This window comes from Mirounga leonina, unplaced genomic scaffold, assembly GCF_011800145.1.
Source record: "Mirounga leonina isolate KUSES-001 unplaced genomic scaffold, KU_Mleo_1.0 Mir_195, whole genome shotgun sequence".
Taxonomy (NCBI): domain Eukaryota; kingdom Metazoa; phylum Chordata; class Mammalia; order Carnivora; family Phocidae; genus Mirounga; species Mirounga leonina.
In genome coordinates, this window is record NW_023270490.1 from 11,121,450 (window position 1) to 11,136,536 (window position 15,087).

General features: G+C 55.3%; 2 protein-coding genes across 4 annotated transcripts in view; one reads left to right on the forward strand and one right to left on the reverse strand.

Moving 5' to 3' along the window:
• Window positions 1-224: 224 nt before the first annotated feature.
• LSM14B (LSM family member 14B) lies at window positions 225-12,273 on the forward strand. 3 transcript variants are annotated; one of them, XM_035025516.1, is made up of 10 exons: window positions 228-514; window positions 2,186-2,349; window positions 3,761-3,896; window positions 4,682-4,798; window positions 6,998-7,165; window positions 7,431-7,508; window positions 7,726-7,887; window positions 8,259-8,409; window positions 10,283-10,468; window positions 11,045-12,273. In XM_035025516.1, exons 1-9 carry the CDS (start codon window positions 388-390, stop codon window positions 10,452-10,454), a joined length of 1,275 nt encoding a protein of 424 aa, XP_034881407.1. In that variant the 5' UTR covers window positions 228-387; the 3' UTR covers window positions 10,455-10,468; window positions 11,045-12,273. The 3 variants fall into 3 exon arrangements, with proteins under 3 accessions (XP_034881408.1, XP_034881407.1, XP_034881409.1); XM_035025517.1 differs by lacking the exon at window positions 7,431-7,508 and having other exon boundaries at window positions 225-514; XM_035025518.1 differs by lacking the exon at window positions 4,682-4,798.
• Window positions 12,274-13,876: 1,603 nt separating this feature from the next.
• PSMA7 (proteasome 20S subunit alpha 7) overlaps window positions 13,877-15,087 on the reverse strand; it is a gene marked incomplete in the record, with an annotated part of 5,461 nt that continues 4,250 nt past the window's right edge. Inside the window, 2 exon segments of the mRNA XM_035025521.1 lie at window positions 13,877-14,099; window positions 14,463-14,525. Coding sequence (XP_034881412.1) covers window positions 14,007-14,099; window positions 14,463-14,525 — 156 coding nt within the window.

Below are 15,087 nucleotides of genomic sequence, written 5' to 3' on the forward strand. Positions count from 1 at the left end.
CGGGGCCCGCCGGGAGTTGGCTGAGGAGGGGGCGGCGAGCCGAGGAAAGCCCGCCCGGGCCCGCGGCGCTGGTTGCGCAGGCGTAGAGCGCGGGCCCGCCCCTAGACCGGCGGCGCGGCCATATTTAAAGGGCGGCCGGCGCGGCGAGCCAATGGGTGCCGAGCGTGCAGGGGCGGGGCGTGGCGGCGCGAGGCCCCGGATGTGCCTGCTGCGGCCCCTCCTCCCCCCGCTCCCCTCAGAGCCCCTGGCCGCGCGCCGTCGCTCGCTCGCTGGTCGCAGCGCAGGCCCGACGGGCGGCGGTGAGGAGGCGCCGAGGCGGAGGAGCGGGCGGCGGCGAGGCGACCGCGCGGAGGCGAGCGGGCCAGGCCCAGCCGGGCGGCCGCCGCCATGAGCGGCTCCTCGGGCACCCCGTACCTGGGCAGCAAGATCAGCCTCATCTCCAAGGCGCAGATCCGCTACGAGGGCATCCTCTACACCATCGACACGGACAACTCCACCGTGGCGCTCGCCAAAGGTAGCGGCCGCCCCAACCGCCCGGCCCCCGCCCGCCAACAGCCCGCGGCCGCTCCCCGCGCCTCGCGGCGCCCCCCGCGGGGCCCGGCCGGCACAATGGTGCCCCCCGGCCCCGGCCCCGGCCCCGGCCCCGGCGGCGGCTCATTGTGCGCGGCCGGCCCGCCCAGCCCGAGGGAGGGGAGGGGGGGCGGGTCCGGCTCCCGCCGCGCCGCCCCCTCCCTCGCTCAGCCCAGCTCTGCAGGTGGGGGCCGGTGTGGCCGGGCGGGCGCGGAAGGCCGCGTCCCTGCGGAGGGGGGGCGGGGCGAGGGGCTTGAGGCTGCCCGGGGCCTCCCCAGGACGCGCGTCCTGCAAGCCCTTCTGGAACCGATTAAGCAGCCGGGGCCCTGAGCCTGAACAAATACCACGTCCTAATGGAACCTCCTGCCAGGGTGGGAGCGTCGGCCGGCAGCTCGGTGCCCCCGCGTAAAGCGCTCTCTTGCCTGATGCAGTCTCCCCGGGGGACTTGGGGCCCGAAGGCTGTGTTGTGGCTCTAGAGGAGCCCAGAATCTTGTCCCAGCTCGTTGTGGCGGGAGGTGGCTCCGAAGTTTCTTTGTCTTCATCCTCCGGGGAAGATGGCGAGTGTCCTACCCTCGCCTCTCAGAGAGCGGTGATGAGTGCGGCCAGGTCTGCAGAAACCCTGTTTGTTTGATGGGTCTTGCTAGGCTTTCAAGGATCAGGGCTCAGCTTGCACCCTTCTTCTGTCAGAGGGAGCGCTAGGCCTTCAGGACGCCGTCCTTCCAAACTCTGGGAGTGTGTCCTAACGCATAGCCTCCCAAGTTCTAGGGTAGGCCGTTGGTTCGTACTGCTCCAGCGGAGAATTGGGGATTACAGACGAGGGTATGTGCTGACGTGTACTCTTGGCGCTTGAGTATGCTTGACCTGAGATCCCCATTGGAGAAACTGAGGCCCGGAGTCTCTGTCCTTGGCACGAGTTGTGCTCAGGTTAAATAGAGGCTGCCTCAAGCCCAGCTCTGCCCCAGAGACTGGAGGAGGACAGCCTTGGAGAGACTTTAATCCCTGCTGGTAAGGGTCCACAACCCCGAGAAGGCCTTCGGGCACACACAGCTGGTGCTGTGGGTCCGGGTTCTGGGCCCGCTTCTGCCCGTGTTTCTGTAATAGCTCCTCCCCAGGCAGGCTGTGGGAGGATGAGGGTAACAACCCCCAGGCTTCTCTCCTAGCAAAACAACTCCCTCCCAGCAAAACAGACTCCCAGGGGTGACGACGTGGGACGAGGCTTCAGGCAAAAAGCAGCTGTCGGGCTGCTTAATCTTTGAAGTCACGTGTAAACCGGGGTGCTCTGCAAAGCTGACCTGGTTTGCTGAGGGCACTGGGCTTCCCATGTTCACGCTTGAGAATGTTAAACTTCACGGGGTTGTCAGGCTCGGATGTCGTTAACTTGTTGTCTTTGTGACCTAGAACCTTTTGGAGCATTGCCAAGTGGGGCCTTGTAGGTATCGGCCATTGGAAATCGGGGGGTGGGGTAGCTGTCGGAAGGTGGACCGCAAGTGCTCTCCTGTGATAGTGTGCGGGGCAGGGCCGGTCGTGGAATGCTTGAGAGCCGCCGTGGAGAGGGTGGATGGAGCGCCCTTGGCCGAGGACGATAACCTAACGGTTCTTTCTCTCCACTCCGAAGTGAGGTCTTTTGGAACTGAAGACCGTCCCACAGATAGGCCGGCCCCCCCAAGAGAGGAAATCTATGAGTACATCATTTTCCGGGGAAGCGATATCAAAGATATTACCGTGTGTGAACCTCCGAAAGCTCAGCACACACTCCCTCAGGATCCTGCTATTGTTCAAGTAAGTGTGTTGCTGCCTTCCAAATGGAACTTGGTGTCCTCTGTTTGGCGGGAGCGCTCAACTCGAGGAATAGCCTTTCAGTGAGAAGTGGTTTAATCTCTGTCTCCGCTGTTGGTGTTCCTATGAAAGGTCTTTTTTTTTTTTTTTAAGATTTTATTTATTTATTTGAGAGAGAATGAGAGAGAGCACATGAGAGGGGGGAGGGCCAGAGGGAGAAGCAGACCCCCCGCCGAGCAGGGAGCCCGATGCGGGACTCGATCCAGGGACTCCAGGATCACGACCCGAGCCGAAGGCAGTCGCTTAACCGACTGAGCCACCCGGGCGCCCCCCTATGAAAGGTCTTAACTTCAGTATGCGGTAGTGTGTGCTGTGGAGTGAGACTCTCCATTTGTGTGAGATGGGAGTGGTGGTCTAGTCTTGTCCGGGGTGTTTGGGGAATTGTGTTTGTCCTCACATTTGGGTTGGGACAGCAGGACTTGCTCTCTTGACACTGTCTAGATTTTAAATTCCAGTGTTGTGGGACAGTGAATTTGCAATTCTTACACCATACACCTGCTTGCTGCGCTAAGGCATAACTTTAATTTTTGCTTATTTTTTAAAGATATTATTTATTTGGGAGAGAGCACGAGGGAGGGGGGTGGGCATTGGGGAGAGGGAGAAGAAGACACCCCAATGAATAGGGAGCCAGATGCGGGACAGATCCCAGGACCCAGAGATCATGACCTGAGTCGAAGGCAGTTGGTTAACATGACCAGGTGTTCCCATTAAGGCATAATTTGCGTAGGATTACCAGGGAGCCTCAGTTAATATTCTCTTGACTTAAAATTTAAAGATTCCCTGGCTCCTCTGAGGTTCATACTATGGGAGGTGCTCCCTGGAAGATAGGAGCATGCGTGGGGGATTCTGGGACATGTGGAGGAGCCCCGGGCCAGACTTAGGAAAGGTTTGCAACGAGAGTTGTCAGGGACTTCAGAAGAGGCAAATACCTGAGCCAGGCCTCGAGGGACAAAGGGGCCTTTTGGGAGCAACAGGCAGCAGTGTCCCTGAAGGTGTGGGGACCAGAGAAAGAGTGCTTGTCTGGGAACCTCACGGCTGTGCTCCCGTGTTGGGACAGAACCAAATCGAGGATGGCATACCCACACAGAGGCTAAACTATTTGATGACAGTGGGGCGTCATTACAGGGCTTGAGTTAGGGGAAATTGAGGTTCGGGTTACCTGGACAGGCAGTGCTGGGTATGAAATGTGGGAAAGGCAGGTTTGAGCTCCCTTAGATCATCCTGGAAACGTAACCTGCGCCCTCCAGCCTGAGAGGCTGACAAATCAGGCTGCTTTTCCCTGTCTGAGCAGTGCTTTCCAGGTGGGTGATGGGAGGGCCTTGTGCTGCTCTCATTTGTGTGTCTCGTTGCTCAGTCTTCCTTGGGCTCGGGCTCGGCCTCCTCCTTCCAGCCACACGTGCCTTACAGCCCCTTCAGAGGGATGCCACCCTACAGCCAGCTGGCTGCCAGCTCTCTGCTTAGCCAGCAGTATGCCGCTTCCTTGGGCCTAGGTGAGTAACCTGTTTCTATCTGGTAAACTGCTCGTGCTGTGACCTCCAGGAAGCAGGGCCACAGACCCTGATAGTGGGGACACTGTTCTTGTGATACTCAGTTTGTATCACATGCTTAGTACATTACTCAGTGCAATTTCAGCTAGTTAGAATGCTTAGTAATTACTCAATTGAGAGTATAAGAGTTAGCAGTCTGAATTTTGGAACAGATGAATCAAATCAAAATTTATTTGAAATGTCGGTCTGGGTGGAAGTCATGATACATTTGCTTCAATAAGAAACAAATGTTATGTGCGATTACAGATGAGTTCTAACTATTGGCACGTTTGTAAACCTGTAAATACGAAAGTTGAATCAACATCTTATCTATTGTAATCATTTTATTGTCATTGCTTTGCTCAAAAGTTATTTCCCCAAAGGTGAACTAACTCTGGAATGAGGTTCTCTTCCGCACGTGTAGAGTGAGAGTCTACCTGGCCCTGGACGCAGCTTTGCAATGTGTTCAAACCCTGGAGTTGGCAGGCTCCTATTCAAGCGTAGGGCTGTGAGCAGGCCCTGTAGACCGGTTCTTAGATCACTTTTTAATCACCTTGTCTTGATTGCTGCTCCTAGTGTGGGTGCCCTTGTCAGCCTGGCTCACTGTGTTTCTAGAGTAGGTTTGTGTGAGCCACGTGTCCTGCGAGGGACTGCTTGGCTCCTTCCAAGCTTGCTAGACACAGGACGAGTGTCTCGTTACTTATTTGTGTACTTTCTCTTTTGCTCTTCTCTCCTCTGTCTTCTTTTAGAGAAGCTGGTGAGCCCTCCAGCCTCGGCCGCAGCTTCCAGCCCTAGTTCCTCTCCATCTCCACAGCCCGCCTCAGAGCTTGACATGTCCTCAGAGCCACATCAGCTCACTTCCAAGGGTAACCGCAGTTTGGGAGAGCTGCATGCTGTCTTGCCATCCTGAGAGCAAGGGGGTAAACCAGTAGCCCAGAGTGACAGTAGCTGTAGCCAAGCCCAAGGGTCGATTAAGCTGCTTCCATTCGATTCAGTACATAGTCATGATTTATTAACGAACTCCCAGAGTTTTAAAGAAGGGATTGGAAAGAACTGACTAAGCACTTTCACTCTCCCGGGGCCCAGGGTCAGTTTTGATCTGTACTGAGACTGCCAGACATGGGAACTTTTCCTCTGCACAGAAAGCCTTTCCCTGAGGTTTCTGCTGGTCCCACATGTGTTCTAGATTGCTGGGTGAGACTGCAGGAGAGTGTCTGAGAAACTCATGTGTTGTTCTGGGATCTGTGTGCCACATTTGTCAGTCATCCAAGGGGCCTCAGGTGTCTTTATAATGTGAGGCCCCTTTAAAATTGGGAGACTTGCTCGAGCTGTTGACCGGGTGGATAGTGTGGGCCTAATGACCGGCTTGTTTTTTGTTTTTTTTTTTTTTTTTTTAAAGATTTTATTTTTAAAGCAGGGAGCCCGATGCGGGGCTCGATCCCAGGACCCTGGGATCATGACCCGAGCCGAAGGCAGGCGCTTAACGACTGAGCCACCCAGGTGCCCCAACCTAATGACCAGCTTGTTAATGCTGGTGTGCACCACCTGTCTCAGCTGGGCTGTGGCACCTCTTGGGGCTTCTTGACCTTTCCTGATGTTCTCGTTTCATTGGAGAGCGGAGATTCACGTGCCTGACTGAGTTAGAGCACAGGAGCTCTGCCCTCACCACTGCAGAGGCTGGGTCCAAGATCGCACCCGGAGCTTCCACTGTGGCACGCGACTACTGTCAGTCTGTTACTTTGCACGTGTCGCTTTCTGCTCCTGCGTGGATGCCAGTGTGTTCGAGTTGTAGAAGCAGTAACGTTTTTTCCCGGTTAAAACTTATATTAAACAGTTCATCTTTCTTTGGATTGTTTGCATGAAATTGCTACTAAGGCAAGATGGTTTAACTGGTTTGGTTTTCTCAAAAGCAAAGGAGCCTGAGAGTCTTGCCCCCTCAAGTTAGAGTGTGACGGGAGCAGTCCGGCTGCATCTCTGGGAAGGCCCTGCTGGGCAAGGTGGCAGGCTGGGGAGGGTGCTCTAGGGTGGTGCCTGTTGAGCGCGCCTGCAGGTGCCAGGGTGCGAGGCCACGAGCAGCTTCTGTGCTGGCCATGAGGGATTTTTCACAGTCGTTGCCTTAGTGTCTGTGCCACGTGGAAAATAGGAAAGGTGAACGAGCCAGTCTTCACATGTGACGGGCTGCCTCATCATAGTTACGTCTGCGGTTAGGGCTCAGTTTTTCTGGGTCAAAGCTCTGGACCTCCACCCAGCACCCCCGCCCCCCCCTTAGACCGTACAGGGAGGGGAGGAGAGGAGATGGGCCAGTGTGGGTGGCATGCCCTCTCCCTTTCCCTGCCTCAGCAGACACCTTGGGAGCTGAGACCTCCTCCAAGGCTCGGCTTCTGAGCTCACAGCTGCCGTGCTCAGGGCTGGGGGCTGCGGTGTTGTAGGAACAGACTTCACGCGGCCCAACTCCAGGGGCGGCCTGGGAGCCTTCGTTTCCTCCAGATGTGTTACTTTTCTTTAGTCGGCTTTTATTACAGCATCCTTTTCGATGTTGTTATTTCTCAAGCAGACACAACAGTGTTTTAGAATTTAAAGAGTGATCACTGTATTTACTACAAGATCCTGGACTGGGATGGTTCTTGTCCAGCGTGGACTGGAACGAAATAAATTCTCAGACCGTGAATTTGCCAGCATCTTGGAACCCATGGAGCCCCCTTGGGGTTAGAGTTTCTGTGGTTTTTGGAAAGCTTTGTTTGTTTGTTCGTTTATTTTCTGTGTCCCCCTCCCTACCCTGGAAAGCTGTTTCTAAACCACCTGGGAGGTGTTCATTTTTGGCAGGGTGTTTTTCTCTCCTCGGCGTTCCCTAGCTTGGGGATCCTGGGGCTCAGGGCTTCCGGATGAACTGGCCTTGTTACCACCTGGCTAGACAAGAGGGGGTGGTCGGGGAGGTTTGGTGGGGATTGGGAGAGTCTCGAGGCGGTAACCTTCAACTGCCTGGCATGCCACCCAGAAGGAATGGCTAGAGGGGCGTGAGGTTCTCTCCTCTCTGGTTTTAAGCCCTCCTTCCCCTCCCGTCTCAGGAGCTGGTTTTCCATCCGTCCCAGTCGGCAAGAGCCCCATGGTGGAGCAGGCTGTCCAGACTGGTTCTGTTGATAACCTGAACGCCAAAAAGCTGTTACCTGGCAAGGGCCCAGTGGGGATGCAGCTCAGCGGGCGCCCCGCCCAGCCAAGCAGCAAGACCAGCAGCGGTACTAGAACACTTCGTTCCTCCGGAGTTGGCTTCATGTTCTCAAAGCGGCACGCTGCTGCCTGGGGTTCTTCTTCTTTCTCTCCTCTCTCTCTCTTTTTTTTTTTTTTAATTAAAAAACACTGATCCCTGCCCCCATCCTAAACACCATGTGCTTTTGCAGGGCCTCCCCTTGCTGCATGTCCCCCGTGGTGGTGCCACCCTGCTTCCATCGCTGGGCTCCGCTTTTGTAGGCGCTTGCCTTACTCTTACCTTTTGCGCCTTAGATGTAGTTCAGCCGGCAGCTGTGCAAAGTCAAGGGCAGGTGAATGACGAGAACAGAAGACCTCAGAGGAGGAGATCAGGTAACAGCTGTTGCCACTTGAGTTCTGGGGAGCCTCGAACTGTCCAGATGTGCTCTGCTTGCCCCCCCCCCGCCTTGTCCCTGTGGGTGACGGTTTTAGGGGGTGCTGGGGCTCAGTGTCTGCTTCTGTGTGCTCTGTTCCCTCCTTGTTATCGTCCATCTCACACTGAGTAATGTCAGGTTGGTGGCTTACCAGCCATGGCTTTCCTTTCTTACAGGGAACAGACGAACAAGGAATCGCTCCAGAGGGCAAAACCGCCCGACTAATGTCAAAGAAAACACAATCAAGTTTGAAGGCGACTTTGATTTTGAGAGCGCCAATGCCCAGTTCAACAGAGAGGAGCTGGACAAAGAGTTTAAGAAGAAACTGAATTTTAAAGGTGTTTGTCGTTATTCGGAAATTGCTCTCTCCGCCAAGGAGTATCTGTAGAAGCAGGTTAAGGAAGGACGGGCGGCGGGGAGGGGCTGGGCAGTTGGGCCAGTGGCCAGTGTGGAAGCAGCGCCCCCTAAGGAGTTCCTGAATGAGGAGGAGCCTTGGGGCCCTGTGCAAACTGTGCAAGGGGAGGAGGAGCAGACCACGTGGCCCCAGGGTGGACAGGACTGGTTAGGATTCGAGGAGGGGATTCCACTAACCCTGAAGACCCCTCTGCAGCACTTCTGAGGCTTGAGGACACCTGCCAAGAGGGTCCACTCTGGTAGAAGGGGTGCTTTGTTTGCTTCTTGGCATCCCATTGTGTTCTTCTCCGTGCAGATGACAAAGCTGAGAAGGGGGACGAGAAAGACTCAGCAGTGGTGACCCAGAGTGATGAGGCCCCTGCTGAGGAAGACCACCTGGGGCCCAACTGCTACTATGACAAGTCCAAGTCCTTCTTTGACAACATCTCCTCTGAGCTCAAGACCAGGTCAGGGGCCGGGAGGGCGCTGGGCTCGGGGCTCATGAGGCCTGGATGAGCTGGCAGGTCCAGACCCTCATTCTGCCTCAAACCTCCTGAGACTAGGGCACGCTCTCTTGAAGACCAGCCTGAGACCTAAGTTCAGGGTCAATCTAGGATCCTACTCACATTTTTGCCCTGTGGGTACATCGGTCCTAGTGGCGCCAGCAGGTGGCAATGTGGGAACCCCCAGCAGTCACAGGCATGTGAGGGGTCTGACCAAGGTCCAGCCCCGACTTTCGTCTTGGCTTTGCAGCCCCTTTGTCCGTCAAGGCTGGGCTCGGCACTGCCCTCCGCAGCTGAGCGGCTGCGTCGTTCGGTTCCACGGCACCTCGTCCTGGCCCGCTCCTGGGTCCCCGTGGACCCTGGGGTCTGAGGCCCTTGCTACTCGCAGCGCTGGCCAGTGTTCTGTTTGGGGTGTTCTTTCATCTTACTGCTGGCGGCTGGGGACCCCGTCATGCGTTTTTAGTGTCTCGCAGCTGGTGCTCAGATGCTGCCATGAGACCAGGCTGGACGATAAACGGAGTCCATAGAGTGGGCGCAGCTTGGAAATCCAGACGCATTCGTTCTGCGCTCGGAGCGCCAGACGCTGCTGGGTGTCAAGAGCACGGCACAGAGCGAGCTGGGGGTCCCTGCTTGCCCACATCTCTATCCTGGCAGGGGAAAAAAACGATAAAAACATGTGCATGCCTAGGATAGAAATGCTTCCGGGAACGGGGTGGGGCGAGGCTGGGCAGTGGGAGGGTAAAGGTAAATTACTGAGTGTGCAGGTCTCACACCATGTGGTGTTTGGGAGCCAGCGTTGGGGGGAATGAAGGAAGCGTCTGCAGACGGGCTGCCGGGGCAAGGCAGGCAGTGTGCATCTGCCTCGTGCTAGAGCAGAGTCCAAGAGAGTCGGTCCGGGATGAGGGGGACGTGTGCGTGTGGGGCTTAGTAGTAGGTCACAGTGACGACCAGCTCGTGCTGAGAGCCGTGGGCAGCTGTCAGGGTCGGAGCTGAGGAACTATGCCATCTGATCCCGCAGCTCTTTCTGCTGAACATGCTGAAGGTGGGCCGGCGTGAGGCTGGGTGGCCCATCTGGAGGCTTTCGCAGTAGTCTGGGTGTTTGGGAATAGGGTGGCAAGTGGTGGGAGAGGAGAGAGCTTGGCTTATGAATGCACCTTGAAGGGGGAGCAGACCGGGTTTGCTGACTGGATGTGGGGAGAACCAGCACAATTCTCTGGGTTGTTGGCCTGGGCAGCTGAAGGGGGCAGCTGCTGGTTCTTTGAAGTGAGGCCTGTGGGGGCCATAGAACAGGAGCTCAGTGCTGGGTGTGTGGCCTGTGAGCTGCCTGTGAACAGACTTGGGGCTTCGCCCCTGAGCTACAGAGGTGGGTGTTGCAGCATCCTCAGTATGAAGGGTGCTGGGGCAGCGTGCATGTCCCCACTCCCCCCAGAGCATTAGCATCACCTTCTTGGAGACCCTGTTCCATCCAGCCCAAGCCCCTCCTCACATCCTAAAAACTTGTCTGAAGGGGTCCGTGGTCTGCTCCGGGTCTTGGAACCCACAGGGGCACTGTCTAGTGTCGCGTGCTCACCTTTGTTGGTAAAGGCGTGAGAGTTGATGCTGAGCAGCCTAGTCCAGTGAGAAACAGACCTGCTTGGAGATGTGGCTGGGAGCACCTGCAGTGTTGGCTCTCTGGCTGCAGGGCCGGGACTGGGTCACCCCCTCTGCTGGCTCCAGCAACAGTCCCTCCCTGCTCGGCTTTCCTTCCTCCTGTGCTGTGTGAGGCTGGGGCCTGGCTCAGAAAGTGGTGAGCACATGTACTGTTGCCTTTGGTCTCATGTACCTCTCTGTGCTTCAGTTCCAGGCGGACTACATGGGCTGAGGAACGGAAGCTCAACACAGAGACCTTTGGGGTGTCAGGAAGGTTTCTTCGCGGCCGTAGCTTCAGGGGTGGATTTCGAGGGGGCAGGGGCAACGGTACAGCCCGTCGCAACCCAACTTCCCACAGAGCTGGGACTGGCAGGGTGTAAGGATGCAGCCCAAGGTGAGTGAGGGAAGGAGGCTTCTGGGTCCTTTGGTGGGAGGGCCTGATAACCAGCTCTGCAGGAAGAGCTCAGGAGCCGGGAGACGGTTGGCTCTGGTTTCCAGTAAGAGGGGAAGCCTCCAGGAATCCAGGCCAAGACGAGGGCTCGGACCCTCCCAGTCACCCAGGGGGCTCCTGGGGAGGGCAGGCCCCGGTGTTGTCAGAGTGTGGTCAGCAAGAACAGCTTGTCCCAAGCCAGCCTCCCCGCCCCAGCCTGCAGGGACTCTGAGACTACATCACCAAGGTCCTGGTGACTTGTGTTCCGTGGGTCTGGGCGGTGAATGGGTTACAGGTGTGCCTGGTGCTGACCTGCCCCGGCCAGGAGGGACCCGGAGCTTCCTGTCCCCCGTGTGTACAAAGATGATTTCCATCGTTGGTTGTGATTGCAAAGTCTGGGGGGCCTGGGCCTGATTGAAGTGTGAGGGGGGCTGAGCATCCCTGTTCTCCCTGGGAGGCTGTGTGCCTGGCTCACGCTGGGTGGCTGCCTGGCGGAATGTGCTGAGCGTACTCACCTGGTGTCCTGTCCCCTTCTTGCAGGCGCCTGCGGAAGTAGTACCGAAACAAAGCTGTGTCTGAGGATATTGGAAAAACGCTGCACTTACTGGGGAGACGTCGTGGGTCACTTTGTTTACGGAGTTTGGAAAATTCCCGTACTACTAATGTTTTGGACTTAATTGAACTTGGACGTGGTCTGAGTTAGAACCACTTGTTTTGGGGGAAGTATTTGTGGGTAACCTCTTTGAGGTATCTTGGCCTGTCTTTCCTCTTTAGTTACGCACAGCCTAATTCTAAGGTTTTGGTATTTTGGAAGGAGATTTCTAGAGCAAAAGCTTGATCCTCACTTTGTGGCTTTTTTTTTTTTTGTGACAGCTTTGACTTTTTTAAAGTGGAACCAAATTTCATTTGGTCAATGTGACAGCCAAGCTTATCTCTATAACCCAACTGGCCTCTGGTGCTGCTGGCCTGGCACCCCCATGGGCACAGGTGGGGTCTCAGGAGCCAGGCAGGGCCAGCATGGGAGTGTGTGTGTATGGGGGTGGGCTTTAGGGCAGGGAAAGTGGGGTGTCCCACGGATCATGTTGTATAAGCAAACCAGACAACCCTTACATCCAGAGTGGCGATGTCAAGGTTGAGGGCTGGTGGGTTGGCGGGGGTGGGGGGAGGGCGGGGAAGAGGGAGAATCCTGGAGGCTTAGGAAGGGGTCCTGAACATGAGCTAGGAACTGTCGCTCAGAGCCTGACTTCCATAGGAATCGGGGTTGGGGGCCAAAGCCCAGGGCAAGCCCCACTGTGGGGTACCTATCCTTCCTGCCCTGCCCCTGACATCCTCAGACCCAGGCCAGTCAGTGTTGGACTCTGGCCACTGTTCAGTGTCTCATCCACTTGGAAATGAGCCAGTCTTTTTTGCAAGGTCGGTTGACCGAGAACATATTTCTTCTCAATTGTAAATAGTTGTGTTTTTGTTTTACAGTGGGTGGAGGGTGGGTGGGGAATATAAATTTGTTGCATGAGTAAATGGGTCAGACCTTTAGTGTAAGCATGCGCCCTTCTTCTGGAGAGGGTATTGTGTTGAACATAAGCACCTTGGTAACTAAACCCCTTTAAATAGCTATAAAGGTTTTAGTTCTGTGTTGATTCAGTTACTGTAAAAGCTTGGGTTTATTTTTGTAGGACTTAATGGCTAAGAAATAGAACATAGCAATGGGCTGCTCTGTTGGAGTAATGTAAATTGTAATTATAAATAAACATGCAAACCTTTAAAACTTTTTTTTACTGCTCTGAAAGTAAATAGTTCTGTTGATTCTGCTGCCTGAGTCACCTCATGTCTGACACGCCCGTCCTGGGGCATGTTCCGGCCTCAGGCTGGTAGGATCCTGGGGGACATCTGTTCGAGTGAGACTGCCCTGGCTGCTCTGGAGAAAGGGCATGCATGGGTCAGCCCAACTTCACAGCGGGCCACCTCCCTGGAATGAGTGGCTCTGCTTTCCAGACACTTGGGACACAAACTAGTTTTAAAAATTCAGTTCACAGATAAACTTGCTTCAGAAGCGGTCCCTTTGTTGCTTTACTACAACCTCCAAGCTCCCCAGAGCTTGCACATCTTTGGTACCGTCGGGCCTGTTACGGGGCTGGACCCCAGCACCATGCATGAAAGCAGCCCATTTGGCTGTCATGGGTTTGGCTGACTCTGAAAGCAGTGACAGACGACTTAAGGCCCATCCTGTCCGCCGTGTCGCATCTCCCTCCATGCCTGCCCAGAGCAGGACCAGGCAGCGGGGAGTCAGCCTGCAACATCAGGGCCCCATTGTCACTTTCAAAATTTCAACAAATTCTTGGCAACCTTCCTTTGCGGGGGTGGGCACAGACAAGGAACATCCTTGGCCAGGAAGAAATGAAAAGCTTCCATAGCGTACATGCTAGATGCAGGTAGCCGGGGCGCTGATTCTAAACTAAGTAGGTGACTCAGCAGTTGCACTAGACAGGTATTTCTGCTGGCAAATCTAAATATAGTCAAGTCAGTTTACCACTGTGACTAACTTTGCTATTAAAATTTTAAACTGACATTTTGATAATTACATATTTTATGCTGAACTTAAAATCTACCTGGGACTTTTTATTCCTTTTTAGAAAATAGAATGTGTATGTGCCATTCAGTGAGAACTCAGCAAGAGAAGCCGTAAACTGAGCTGAAAGCAGAGTCCTTTGTGCCACGTCCTCGGGGCACAGGGAGACAGAAGGGGATTCTGTCAGCAGGCCTGCTAGCAGAGCGTCCCAAGCAGCAGCAAAGCTGCGGGCGCAGGGGTTAGTCTCCTGCGGAGACCTAGCGGAGGGCCAGGACTGAGGCTCAATGAAAGCAGGGCAGTCACCGGCTAGAGTGAGAGCGAGCAGGGGGCCGTCAGCACCAGGAATCTTGGGGGAGAGGACAGCAATGTTAAGACTTGATCTACTACAAACCAGAATACGGGACTTGTTCGGAACCCAGCCGCTGCTCGGCAGAATTTTGTTCAAACACTTAACTGAGTGCTGTTTGTGCTTGTGTCCCTCGTGTTCTGTGTGAATTAGGAGCTTGTGTGAAGGTCTCTAAGGAACAAGGTCGGTCTGGTTAGAACCTCTAAAGGAGGGAAACATGGGCGTTTTCTGTGTCCATGTGAAGTGCTACGCACCTCTGTCTACAGAAGCCATCATGCTCTGCGTGGACTCAAACCAGTAAGGCGGACACCCCCTGCCCGCCACCAGTGCCTTGTCTCAGAGCCTGGTGACAAGGAACATGAAGGAGAGCTCCCACTAAGGACAGCACTCCCGAGACACAAGCTGAGGGGAAGACTCCACTCTACGGAGCGGTCATAATTCCACCAAGACACAGATGCTCTTAAGAAGAGGTTAACAAATACGGAAATTTATTGCAGGACACGTGGACAGTAAATGGAATGGAAATGCCTACATATCATTTTGAGAATCACCCATGATCTGAATTTAAAAATCACTGTAAGATTTCATCATCATGATGCTTTCTTTTGTTTCTTCTTTTCGTTTTCTTCTTTCTCTTTTTCAATCTCAGCAACATACTTCTCAATTTCTTCAGGATTTAAAATCTACCGGAGAAAGTTTATGGTTGGCCCCCAAGCCACACAAGGTGCCCTGGAGCACCAGTGCCGCCTCTGGGGAGGGAACTCTCGGGCTCGGGCCAGACTGCACCTCACAGCTGCTTCTACAGGAAAACCAGCCTGAGTGCGCCTGACCCAGGTGACAACAGTCTTGACCCTGCCTGTAGGCAACGGAAAAGCAGAAGCAAACCTGCTGGGCTGCTGACAGCTTTTCAGTGTGTCAAGAGCACATCATTTGTGGGAGGCCTTGGGAGAACCTCTCTCCTAGCACTGAAGCTGCAGGACAAGGGTCCCTGCCCCCCGCATCACCGGGAATGCTCCAGAATGAAAGCAAATAAACTTAGTGATTACCTTGAGGGGTTGATCTCGCCTCATGACAGCCAGTTCGATGTTTTTGCCGCCAGACTGAACCACCTTGGAAGAGAATAGCGTCAGACACAGCAACACAGCTCTGGCAAAGCCTCAAATACTGCCCCTCGGCCCCAACCCCCAGAGCTTCTGTCCTAACTGCAGGGCTCTCCCCAGCCTGCCTCCCACAGCCCCTTCTTCCACAGAGCGGCTATGCTCACAGCCCTCCCCACCACTAAGCCCCGACAGCTGGACCCCAGCCTGGCCTTCTGACTCCCCCTCTGCCTCTTTGGCTTTACCTGCCAGCACCTCTGAAGTGCTGACGCAGCCCAAGGCCTCATGACTCCCAGGCACCGTTCTCCGTTCTAGTTCCCCGACCTCAGCAGCAGCAGGAACCTCAGCAAGGCTGGGCGGGCTCTGAGTGGCAGAGTCCACACCTGGCGGCTCCTGTCCTGCCTCTGCTTCTCCTTATCTGTGCGCTCTCAGACCTGGTCCCTGACTGCCCGGGCCGCGGGAAGGAGCTGCTAGAGCACCCCGGTCAGAGCAAGCCCTCAGGGGCCCAGTGTTACCGCCCATACTCTCAGCGCCTCCCCCCCCCCCCCCCCCCCCCCCCCCCCCCCCCCCCCCC

Bases quoted from the DNA above. Each gene is read 5' to 3' on its own strand.
- LSM14B (XM_035025516.1), top strand. From the start codon at position 388: ATGAGCGGCTCCTCGGGCACCCCGTACCTGGGCAGCAAGATCAGCCTC. The intron at 7,166-7,430 runs GTACTAGAACAC...TTTGCGCCTTAG, and splicing joins AAGCAGCAAGACCAGCAGCG to ATGTAGTTCAGCCGGCAGCT. The intron at 7,888-8,258 runs GTGTTTGTCGTT...TTCTCCGTGCAG, and splicing joins GAAGAAACTGAATTTTAAAG to ATGACAAAGCTGAGAAGGGG.